At 56.1% G+C, this 11,887-nt stretch overlaps 2 protein-coding genes across 2 annotated transcripts in view; one reads left to right on the plus strand and one right to left on the minus strand.

Moving 5' to 3' along the window:
• The first annotated feature begins 980 nt into the window (after positions 1 to 980).
• On the plus strand, positions 981 to 7,147 carry CPNE6 (copine 6). The gene is made up of 16 exons (XM_011386522.1): positions 981 to 1,114; positions 2,418 to 2,589; positions 3,021 to 3,200; positions 3,527 to 3,601; positions 3,779 to 3,853; positions 3,986 to 4,069; positions 4,161 to 4,250; positions 4,604 to 4,708; positions 4,960 to 5,046; positions 5,289 to 5,348; positions 5,612 to 5,745; positions 5,827 to 5,881; positions 5,972 to 6,023; positions 6,339 to 6,472; positions 6,593 to 6,829; positions 7,010 to 7,147. The coding sequence occupies exons 2-16, from the start codon at positions 2,422 to 2,424 to the stop codon at positions 7,145 to 7,147; spliced, it is 1,674 nt and encodes a 557-aa protein (XP_011384824.1). The 5' UTR covers positions 981 to 1,114; positions 2,418 to 2,421.
• A 3,241-nt stretch (positions 7,148 to 10,388) lies between these two features.
• LOC105310335 (neural retina-specific leucine zipper protein-like) overlaps positions 10,389 to 11,887 on the minus strand; it is a 1,577-nt gene continuing 78 nt past the window's right edge. The window contains exons 2-3 of the mRNA XM_011386527.1: positions 11,636 to 11,882; positions 10,389 to 10,721 (exon numbers count right to left, since the gene is read on the minus strand). Coding sequence (XP_011384829.1) covers positions 10,389 to 10,721; positions 11,636 to 11,882 — 580 coding nt within the window. The remainder of the gene's footprint in view (positions 10,722 to 11,635; positions 11,883 to 11,887) is intronic.

Here is an 11,887-nt window from a genome sequence, read left to right on the forward strand (position 1 = left end):
GCGAATATATTCTGGTGAACCCTGTTCTGTACTCGTCTCGGATAACCATTTGCCCAAATGTCTTCACGTGTGGAGTACAGCTCCCTGGCAATTGCTCACTTCCCCTGGTCTCACTAGGGAATGACTAAATCTTGTTTTCTCAAGATCTGTGTATGATATGGCCCCTCCCACAAAGATGTGGCCATATGGGTTTAATATGGGGGTGGGGAGGTAAATTGCGGGGACTAGGAAGATGCCTGGGGAATAAGTCCTTCAGCACATTTCCCCACTGGGCAGCCTTGTCCTCAGGGGGCTATGTGAACAGGATGTGAGACTGTGCCCTTAAGCAATTGTGTCCATTTCCTTGACTGTCTCTGTTAAAAGGTGGCTAAGACACTGGACCTCATTCTAGAGCTTTGAGGTTCAGCATGGTATGTGATGGTTTTTAAGGAGCACATGAAGATCCCCATTCTGTCGTATTTGGGTGTGTGTGTGTGTGTGTGTGTGTGTGTGTGTGTGTGTGTGTGTGTGTGTGTGACAAGTATAGCCCAGTGTTCTTTTTACATGACTGTAAATAGCCTTAACAAGTGTGATGTGGAGAGTGTTGTGAGATTGGGTGTTTCCCTATGTGTATCTGTAGGGCTATAACTGTCGTGGTGTCACAGTGAGTTTATGTGCTGGCGCCTGTGTGTGTCAAGATACGTGTGAGCCTGTGAGTCGTGGGTGCGCGTCTCCATCATTTTCCGGTGTGAATGTGTGTGTGGCACATACCGCCGCAATGTGTGCATCTCTGTGATGGTGGGCGTGGGTGTGGCATGAAGGGGAAGATGTGTGTCACTGTGTCTGTGGGGGTCCTGCCTCTGAGCCACCCCCAGCCCACCCTCCTCCCCTGGTTCTGTGGCTCCCTCCCAGGCAGTAGCCCTGCCCCTCCCCTCTTCTCCCTACCAACCGGTCTGTGCCGGGGGAGCTGGAGCTGCCGCCCCCCCCCTCCCCATCCAGGCCCCATAAATAGCAGCAGAGCCAGAGCCGGAGCTGGCACCAGCGGCTGGAGCAGCAAAGGAGTCAGGGCCAAGGCCAGAGCTGGAGAGAGGAGCCCCCCGAGTAGAAGCCAGGTGAGCTTCCCCTTCCTCCCTAGGCCAGCCCCACCCTGCCCAGCCGGCCCAGTCTCCATAACAACATCTCCCCCCATCCCTAGATAGGTCTCCACTCTTTCATTCTTGCCCAATCCCCTCACCACCATATGCTTCTGCCCATCTCAGGGGACCTACAAGGTCCTACAAGGGAGACTTGTGGCTAGAAGGCAGAGACTCCCTAACCCAGACCCTCCCTCACCGATCCAGAAAGGCATACTCTGTGGGGAGGGGGTACCCAGCCAGAGAAGGGTCTCAGTTCTGACGGAGATACGTACAGGTACTGTCACACCCTCCTGGAGACAGACACACGACCAAGGGACAGACACACAGAGTGGGGGCATCAGACACACTAATGCACACTCGTGGGGAGAAGGACAACATGAGATCAGACAGCCTCACCCTGAGACATGGACAGATACAGATAGATGGACTGACCGGCCATGAACTTGGGCCAGCGTACCCCTGCCTGCTGCTGCCCGAAGCTTGGTACCACTGCTGGGGGAGGGTGGTATGCGCGCATCCCACAGGCAGCATGGAGGGGGCTGCAGTTCCCCAAAAATCTCGTCGCTAAGAGACAGTGCCAGTGCTGCCAAGAAGTGAGAACAGGAGAGGTGGGGAGAGAAGCGAGAGTTGTCATAGTGGGAGCCCCTGCCAGGAACCTGGAGGAGCTTTCAGCAGGGACAGGGCTCTGCCTCTAACTCCCCAAACCCTCCTCCCCTCCCTTCCCATCAGCCAACCACAAGGTGAGTGGGGGTAGGTAGGTAGGAACAGCCCTGCAGCGCACCTTCCACCCCGCCTCCTCCTGCCCACTGCAGATTCCATTCCTGAGGCCTGTCCTCTTCAGACTTCCAGAAGCCCTTCCACCCCTTTCCCACTCCCTTGTCCCACTTCAGCTCCCTTGGGCCAAGACTGAGTACAGCGCTGGCTCACATATCAGTTGGGAAACAGCAGAAGGTGCTGAGGCAGCAGAAAGCATGGATCAATCGATGGCCTAGGAGCCAAGACGCCAGGAACCCCCCAGCCCTCCAGCCCTGTCCGGCCCCATCCGGGCATACTAGGCCACAGTGGTGACAGAAGCACGGGGCTGTGCCGGGGTGGGAGGCTCAGGTCCTCTGCCCTTCCCTGCTCAGATCTCGGGGGAAAGCCAAGCCACGGGAGGGCGGGGGAAACAGGAGGTCCATGAGGTCCCAGGACTGCAGGAAGCAGGGCAAGGATGGGGCAGGACCCAGGCTTCTAGAAGACAGACCCCCTTGCCTGGCAGGTATTCCCTTTCTAGTGTCCAGGCCATCTGCTCTGTCCCCACAGTGACATGTCGGACCCTGAGATGGGTTGGGTGCCCGAGCCCCCAGCCATGACACTGGGGGCTTCACGGGTGGAGCTGCGGGTGTCCTGCCATGGCCTCTTGGACCGAGACACACTCACCAAGCCCCACCCCTGTGTGCTGCTCAAGCTCTACTCTGATGAGCAGTGGATGGAGGTGAGAGCAGGCTCGGGGTCTTTCCTTCACTTATCTCCTGGCCTGGAAAGGAGGGGTGGCTAAGTGGAGGCAACGAAAACCCTACAGGAGAATGTGAAGACCCCGAGGGGCCTCTTCTAGGCTGTGTGGGTAACCTTGGTGACAGGCGTGCCATATCATCACAAACAAACCATTTTACAGCTGCTAAAGCTCAGAGTTCCAGAGGGTCCTGAGATGGCCCCAGAGGCAGTGGCACTGTCCCGAAAGGCCTTATGAGAGCCCCAGAGGGCTGATGGTCTAGTGGGCTTGCAGCACCCTGAGCTTGGGGTTCGGCCTAGGCAGGGAAGAGCTAGTCGCTGGGGCTGTGTAAGCCCAAGAAAAGCTGGCATGATGGGTGGTCCAGGGAAAAGAACCTGGTTTCCCAGAGGGCTCCCACCCCTCCTGCCATACAGGTGGAGCGCACGGAGGTGCTGCGCTCCTGCTCCAGCCCTGTCTTTTCCCGGGTGCTGGCCCTTGAGTACTTTTTTGAGGAGAAGCAGCCTCTGCAGTTCCATGTGTTTGACGCCGAGGATGGAGCCACCACCCCGAGCAATGACACCTTCCTCGGCTCTACAGAGTGCACCTTGGGCCAGGTCTGTGTTCCTGCCCCACTCCACCCCCATCAACTTCTGCCTCTGAAATCCAAAATAACAGAGAGCATGATCTCTGGAGCCAGTTCAATCCAGGCTTGGACCCCATTTCCGCCATTCACTGGCTATGCAGCCTTGGGCAAGATACTTAACCTCTCTGGTCTTGGTTTCCTCATCTAAACAAAAGGATGTCACAGTGCCTACCTTAATGCTACTGTGGAAATTAAGTCCAACTCTAGCCCAAGTGGCACTTATAACCTGTCCCCTTGTACCCTGGCCAAGGCAGGTGGGAGCATCACAGCTAGGTCTCCTTCTACCTCCATCCCCAGATTGTGTCACAAACCAAGGTCACTAAGCCATTGCTGCTGAAGAATGGGAAAACTGCGGGCAAGTCCACCATCACGGTAGGCAAGGTCACCTGTACTTACCCTTGGGCAGGGCATTCAATGCCCCTGTATGGGCATCCATGACGACATCATGCCCAGGATAGGCCCCCACCTAAGGGAAGGGTCATAGGGTGGACCTTGTGGAGGTGGCAGGAGAGGTAGGAGGGAGTCCTGCCACTTGTGCTCCCCTTGCAGATCGTGGCTGAGGAGGTGTCTGGCACCAATGACTATGTGCAACTCACTTTCAGAGCCCACAAGCTGGACAATAAGGTTAGAACCCCAGAGCCCAGGTCACCCACAGCAGACAAATCCGAGTCCCAGCTCTGCTTTTTTCCCACTGTTAGCCGCCTCCCGCTGTAGACCTCATCGGGCTCATGGGCCTTTTTTCCTATCCCCCACAAGGATCTGTTCAGCAAGTCTGACCCTTTCATGGAGATCTATAAGACCAATGGGGACCAGAGTGACCAGCTGGTCTGGAGGACCGAGGTTGGTGCCTGGGGCTGTCAAAAAGAAGGAAGGAAGAGCAGAGTAGGGAAATCGAGACAGGAGGTGACTGTCTCTGTGGTGCCTCTCCAAGGTGGTGAAGAACAACCTGAACCCCAGCTGGGAGCCATTCCGCCTGTCCCTGCATTCCCTATGCAGCTGTGACTTCCACCGGCCTCTCAAGGTGAAGTCCCTGCCAAGCAAGGGCAGCCTGCTTGAACATTTTGCCTCTGCCTGAGACCTTCCCTCTGAGTGTACCATGTCCCTTCTCTCTCCCCCTTGACATAAGATCGTCCCACTGTGGGATAAAAAACTGGTCACAGCTCAGTGTTTCCAAGACGTGTACCTTTTATCAGAAGCCAAAGTCCCTGCCAGACTGAGCCAAAGAATAAAATTCAGCTGGTGGCCTTTCTGGGCAGATCGAGGTCATCTATTTGGGCCTAGAGTCTGTTAGGCCACTACCTCCCTGAGTCCCTCCCCTTGCCCCCAGAAACCACTACAAAGCATCCCTGACCTTGATTCTCCCTGCCTTTTCAGTTCTTGGTGTATGATTATGACTCGAGCGGGAAGCATGACTTCATCGGCGAGTTTACTAGCACCTTCCAGGAGATGCAGGAAGGAACAGCAAACCCTGGACAGGAGGTACCACGAAGCTCCCCCATCCCCCCACCCCCCCGCTCCAGAATCCTGCCTGCCAGATCCCTGGGAGAATCCCAAGGGTGATGCTGAAGAGGCCACCATACATGATAGGAGGTGGAGAGAGTGGAAAGTCCCCAAGCTCAGCCTCAGGACTGAGCCATAGGGGTCTTGCTCTGGGAGGCTCTGCTGGAAGGGGGATGAGGAGTCACCTGATGGAATCGTGACCCTGGATTTTTGGGGTATGTGGGGTCTAGATGCAATGGGACTGTATCAACCCCAAGTACCGGGACAAGAAGAAGAACTACAAGAGCTCAGGGACCGTAGTACTGGCCCAGTGCACGGTAAATCCCAGTGCAGCCTCAAGCCCTGTCCCAGCCCCGAGCCCTACTGCAACCTCACATTCCACTTTTCCCTTGTTTCAAAGACCAGTTTCTCTGCTTCTGGGAACTGAGAACACTTGCCCTATCCCCCTACTAACTTCAACCTCAAAAAACTCTGTTCACTCCACTTCTCCCACAGAAGATCCACCTAGCTCCCTCCTCAAAGGACCATCCCTCTACCTTTCCCCCTCTGCTCCCACCAGGTGGAAAAGGTGCACACATTTCTGGATTACATCATGGGTGGCTGCCAGATCAGCTTCACGGTAAAGGCCCAGGGGATGGGGACAGAGGCAAGAGGGAGGGGCTAAGCTCATAGTGAACAGACGGAACCCAGAATCCTCTCTGCCCTACTTAGGCCTCTCACGAGCCCAGTGTTGTCACCTTGTACCCCTCACCCCAACCAATGAAGAGGCTACCTTTGGGGTCACCCAAGTTCACCTTAGTCCTCCCTACAGTCTCTAGCTCTGGCCTAGCCTCTCTGTTGGCTCTTGTGGATGCAGCATGTCCCTTTCCCCACCTCCACCAGGTGGCCATCGACTTCACAGCCTCCAATGGGGACCCGAGGAGCAGTCAGTCCCTACACTGCCTCAGCCCCCGCCAGCCCAATCATTACCTGCAGGCCCTGCGTGCAGTGGGAGGCATCTGCCAAGACTATGACAGGTAGGAAGAGGTGGGGGGCAGGGTGGGGAGACAGACAGGAGGCCTTGCCCAATGGACCCCACAGCCTTTTCCTCTCCCCAGTGATAAGCGGTTCCCAGCGTTTGGCTTTGGGGCTCGCATCCCTCCCAACTTTGAGGTAGGCGGGGTGTGAGGGGAAGGGAGGAGATGGTCTGTGAGTCAGCCAGGAAGGAGAGATCCCCTTGCTGCTCTTGCCTTATGTTCACAGGTATCCCATGACTTTGCTATCAACTTTGACCCGGAAAATCCTGAATGCGAAGGTAAGAGAGGAGATTCCCATCAGCCCTGCCTCCTCCCACACAGCTTGCTGCACACTCCTATATTCCCCATGCCAGAGCACAGACTCCATTCACATGGGCCCAACTCCCTGTCCCTTTACCCATTCAGTGCCTGTCTTCATTTGGTAAGACTTCCAGCCCCTGGCCCAGCATCTGCCCATCCAACTAACCCAGTGACCATCCACCTCTCCTACTTACTGATGAACTTGAGGGTAGAGAGGCGGCTGGTAACCTTGCTTTAAAGGGTGTCAAGAAGAGCTCCTTGCTAATCTCTGCCAGCCTCACCTCTGCCCACAGAGATCTCGGGGGTCATCGCCTCCTACCGCCGTTGCCTGCCCCAGATCCAGCTCTATGGCCCCACCAATGTGGCCCCCATCATTAACCGCGTTGCGGAGCCAGCCCAGCGTGAGCAGAGCACTGGCCAAGCCACGGTGAGAAGCAGGCAACCAGGCTCTGCCTGCGATCTCGAGTGGTCCCGGGCCCGGGCTTGGAGTGGGTGCCAACGCCCTTGTACACAGAGCCTACCCTTATTCCCCTCCGCCTGCCCTCAGAAGTACTCGGTGCTGCTGGTGCTCACAGACGGCGTGGTGAGCGACATGGCAGAGACCCGCACTGCAATCGTGCGCGCCTCCCGCCTGCCCATGTCCATCATCATAGTGGGCGTGGGCAACGCCGACTTCTCTGACATGCGCCTACTGGACGGCGACGATGGTCCCTTGCGCTGCCCCCGAGGGGTGCCTGCAGCCCGCGACATCGTTCAGTTTGTGCCCTTCCGGGACTTCAAAGATGTGAGTGCCTAAAGCCCCCTCCCAGCGGAAGGACTCCTCAGCTCCTCATAGCCCCAAATCTGACCTGGCTCACCTATCCAGTCGACACTGGGGCCCAGCTGGCCACACCGAAGCCCCGTCCCTCACCTGACCCCTCCTGCACGCTCCTGCTTCTAACCACGACCCCACCTACATCTGCAGGCCGCACCCTCTGCGCTCGCTAAGTGCGTCCTGGCAGAGGTGCCGCGGCAGGTGGTGGAGTACTACGCCAGCCAGGGCATCAGCCCCGGGTCGCCCAGGCCCTGCACGCCGGCCACGACCCCCAGTCCTAGCCCATGACTGTCTCCCACCGGACCAGCACTCCCTCAGCCTCTCAGTGAGTCCTGACAGCCCAAAGGGAAGAACACTAGAGGTTGCAAGGTGTGGCTTCACGAAGCCCGCCTTGGTCAGGTGTGGTGTAGAGGAGGGTGCTTATCAGTGTCCTATCCTCTCCCAGGTGCCTGTCTTGACCCTTGTGACTTGAGTGACCAGTGCCTCTCCCTCTTGGACCACCTGTGCCCCCTGGGACCTGGAAGTGAGTGGCCGGCCCTGCCCCATCTCTCCAGGCCTCGTACCCCTCAGCCTTGTGGCCCCAGTGACTGTGATCCTGACTTTCTGACCGTTAATAAAGGGAACCACTCCTAGCACCTCAGCCTCTATCCATCATGCCTCAGGCGCCCATTGGGCAATCCGTAGCACCGCCCCCCTACACACACACACACACACACACCCACACACACACACATGCACACACCATTAAGAAATGAGGACCAGCACCTTTCGAAATCTGGGCCAGAGCTCATCAGGCAGCCAAATGTCTCTGAAGTTTCATCCCAACTATGTGCCAATGAGATGTGAGGGATCCCCGCCCTCACCTTTCAACCCCAGGGGGCCCAGACACCATGGGGGTTAACTATGGGAAATGGAGGAGGTAATAAGGGGCTGTCAAGGGAGTAGGCTGATATCTTTTTACAACTGTCTCCAGAGAAGCCCAACTGAGTTGCCAGGGGCTGAACCCCAGCCCCCATACAGCTGTGGGGTGGAGCCCAGAAAGGGCGTATGAGGACCGAAGGAGCAGCAGGTCTGTTAGTGGATTATGAATACAGAGAGGGCTTCTAAGGTCTGATTTTCCTGCAGCATAGTTTTCCTGGTTGTATGTGTGCATGTGTGCGTGTGTGTGTGTGTGTGTGTGTGTGTGTGTGTGTGTGTGTTCATGCACTGCACATCCCTGATTCTCCATGAGTGTGGCCTTAATGGTTCAGGAAGCCTAGCTGTGTACGCTTAATAATATTAACAATAGTGGCATACATTATTGCTTAGCCAAAGAAAAACCAGTAGGCCTGGAACTTGAGCTCGGGCCCATCTGACTAAAGTGCCCACACTTTAATCACTAGTGTACAACTTCTATGTGGAACGTATGATGTATCTGTGTGACTCTTATCTTGTGATCCAGAGGTATATATATGTGGCCTGATTGTATGTATGGGTGTAGGTGCCTGTGGGTGGGCATCTCTGCCCATGTGTGTGTGCCATGTAGGGCCTCAGCCAGTTAAGGAAGGTATACAAGAGCAGTAGTGGGTCTGGATTGCAGCTCCAGAGAGCGGGTGAGAACACAGGTGAGATCCAGAATGAGGGAAAAGAGCTGGACTCCTGGAAGGACCCTCCCTACCCCAGCCTCTCCCTTCAAAAATGCATGTGGAAGCGGATGAAGGAGGAGAGGTTAAAGGTGCTGTGAGCCAGCCGGAGCCAGAAATGGTGGCCAATAGCTAATAGCCAATGGTGAGAAAAGGAGAGGAGAAAAAAAGAAATCTTGGGAGAGATGGAAAAGAGGCCTCCCATTTCAGGCTCCTGAGTGGAGGAGGGACAAGTTGGAGGGAACAAGAACTGAAATGGGAAGAGACAGCTGGGAAGGGGGCAGATAGAGGGGGCAGAAAGGAAAAGAGACATATGGGAATCTCTTCTCCCATGCCTGACTGTTTCCCGTCATTTATTATGTCCATCAGAGGACCTATGACAATGTCTAGTGAAGTTGCTACTCCCAGTTCAATGCCTCTTCTCTGCCCAGATCCCCCACTGACTCTCACCATAGGCTGCTGAACCATAAGGCTGGGTTACCATGGCAACTGTGAGACCTCAGGATAGCTATAGATAGATAGGCCTGGCCTGGTCACTGCTGCTCCTGGGCTTCTGTGTAGTGGTGGTGGGAGGGGGAGCCTCCATCTAGCCCAATTCCCATCCCTCCACTCCACTTTCATTGGGTCTCCAGAACTGAGATGCAACACTCAGCATAGTTCCTTTCTCTCTCTCTCTCTCTCTCTCTCTCTCTCTCTCTCTCTCTCTCTCTCACACACACACACACACACACACACTCACACACACAAGCCCAGAGTAAGAATGAAGAATGAACACTTTTTAAATTATAAGAACATTTAGCCAGTAGCATAAAGTTCTGCCTGGACTTGAAGTTTAATTCACAAAAGCTGCATTCTGTCAGCTATTTGTCATTCTGGGGAAAGTCTCACCTCAGCCCTCGGAGAAGCTGGAGGTAGCAGGGGAACCCTATAAAGGTCTGGAGGTCAAGGCAGTCTGGAGGGAGCAGCAGAGGACCAGTGCATAGGCTCGTCTACTGCCTAGGCTGCAGCCAGGAAGTGGATGGAGTAGGACAGGAAGTCCCTGTGGTGAGATTGTCTTGGGGAGATGACTGGACTCTCACATTAAGGAAATGCCATATCTGGAAAGGTGTCAGAAGTCATCCAATCCTAATGAGGATTAAATGAGTTAACCGAGACCCAGGGAGCAAGTGATTTGCTCAAGGTGACAGAGGTATCCTGTGACAGAGCTGGGACTAGCACCTAAGTCTCAAGACTCCAGCCCAGGGCTTTCTCACACCAGCCCACATCAACCACCCCAAGAGCTCCACTGGCCTTTGCTGCTCTAGGCTCTGGAGGCCACTGGGTTGGGTAGGAAGAAAGCCTCTTGGATAGAGCTCCTAGTCTGTCTTTCTAGCGAGAACTGAAATCTTGAAAATGCAGTAGTCCTAAATGGGGAGGTTAGAATCCTCGGAATGAAAATTCAGCCTTATTGCTAATTACCACCTGATGCACTACAGGTTGAAAACTGAAGGGGGAGCTGCATCAATCCTCACCTCCCATTCACTGTGTCATGGACAGCCATCATCCAAGCCCCGCCACCCCTCTCCCCCGCCCCGCCCCACACACACACTCACACGCACGCACGCACGCACAGTGCCTGGCACTGGCTCCTGCAGATTTCAGTATCCTGATCTTGTGGGTTGGGGCAGAAAGTGGAGGGTTTCTGTGCACAGCCTGCGTGAGGGGAGGAGAACCCTCTACCAGAAAATGACCAGCATCTAACCTCGGAGCCAGCCTTGAGGGTCCAGGAAGTTTGGGGATATTGGTGTGATTATGCAAAGGAGTTTCTGGTACCAGAAGGCGCTAGTAACCACCTAACGAATGGTACAGCCTCTTCCTGGGTTGTGGCCCCCACCCACATATTCAACCACTCTGCGGCCACAAGCGGCTCAAAGGAAAAAGTGGGCGTGGTCCCCGGACCCCGGGCCGCTGGAGGCCAGCCGGTCACAACGAGCTTTGTAGAGGTCACGCTCCCTGGCCAGGCGGGCCACCTCGGCGCGCAGCGCGTCCAGCTGGGCGGCCAGGCGGGTGCGCTCGGCCTCCAGCCCGCGCCGCTGCTGCAGCCGCTTGGAGCGACAGGCCTGCGCGTACCCGCGGTTCTTCAGCGTGCGGCGCCTCTGCTTCAGCCGCAGTGCCTCGTCGCGCCCGCAGCCCCGCAGCTGCCGGTTTAGCTCCCGGACAGACATCGACACCAGCGCAGCGTCGGAAAACCGCTCCGCCAGCTGCAGAAGAAGCGGGCAGAGATCTGTCAGCAACGGGGTCCTACCTGTCCCGCTCCGCACTCCGGTCCGGAAGCGAGGCTGGCCCCGCCCCCAGGAAGGCTCCGCCCCCTGCTCCCGCCTTTACCTGGACTCTCGCCCTTGCATTGAATCTATCTAGCAGTTCAGACCCTGTGGGATACGAATACTCCCGGGCCCGCACGGGTCTTTGTGGAGAAACTCGTGCCCTGTTGGGCCCTCCCGGCTCTGCAGGCCCAGCCTCCCACTGTCAGGCGAGCCAATCTCGCATCTGAACCCGGCGCCGCCCCTGCGCCGTCCTTAGAATCTGGCTCCAGGCTCACGCGTGTCCAGTGGACCGGTGCCCAGATGGACCCCGCCCCTCCAACGCACCTAGCTCGCCTGTGCTGAAGGCCGCAACCCTGTGACCCTCAAAGGATTTGGATTACATCCTAATGCCCTCAACACCCCCATCTGTGTTTATAATTAATAGGATGATGAGTCTCAATCCTTTCTGAGAAGGTTGGAGGGTGGGGAAGAACAAAGTCTTGAAAAGGCCAACCTCATTCCTGTTGCCACAGTCTTAACTCGGCTCCATTCCACGCACAACCCTTTCCCTGGTTTCTACGCACAGTGTATCTATTTACCTCACGGTAATCGCTTGCTCTCCGACGCCCTTTAATTCTCAACTCTCCCCTTTCTATCCTCTTCTAACCTTATCTTCTCCCCTCTTCCTCCTGGTTCAGCCTATTCATTTCTCTTTATTTGGAAAAAAAGGGAGCGGGCGGAACTAGTTTTCTCCATCTGATTTCTTCTAAGGGCTCTTCTTCTTTACTCCTGCCCTCTGCCTCTTTCTCTGTCCAGAATTCTCCCTCCTCTCTTACTCTGCCTCCCCTTAGACCAACTCACTGATCACTCACCTGGGCATGTTGGGCTCCTGTCTCCTCTGGGCTCCCTGGGTAGTAACCGTGGGGCCCATCAACAAGGACTGGGCTCTGACCCTGCAGCAGCTCCGCCGCCTCCTCAGGACTCAGCCCCAGCGCCTCCCCAGACCCCAGCTGCTGCTGCAGGGTGGCCAGCCAGTACAGCTCCTCCAGGCCAGGCCGGGGACTCTCGGTGGACCCCACCATGCCAGACTCACTGAAGGTGGGTGACGGAGGCACTGAGCTGTA

The sequence above is a fragment of the Pteropus vampyrus genome, unplaced genomic scaffold, assembly GCF_000151845.1.
Source record: "Pteropus vampyrus isolate Shadow unplaced genomic scaffold, Pvam_2.0 Scaffold2392, whole genome shotgun sequence".
In the NCBI taxonomy this organism is placed as follows: Eukaryota; Metazoa; Chordata; class Mammalia; order Chiroptera; family Pteropodidae; genus Pteropus; species Pteropus vampyrus.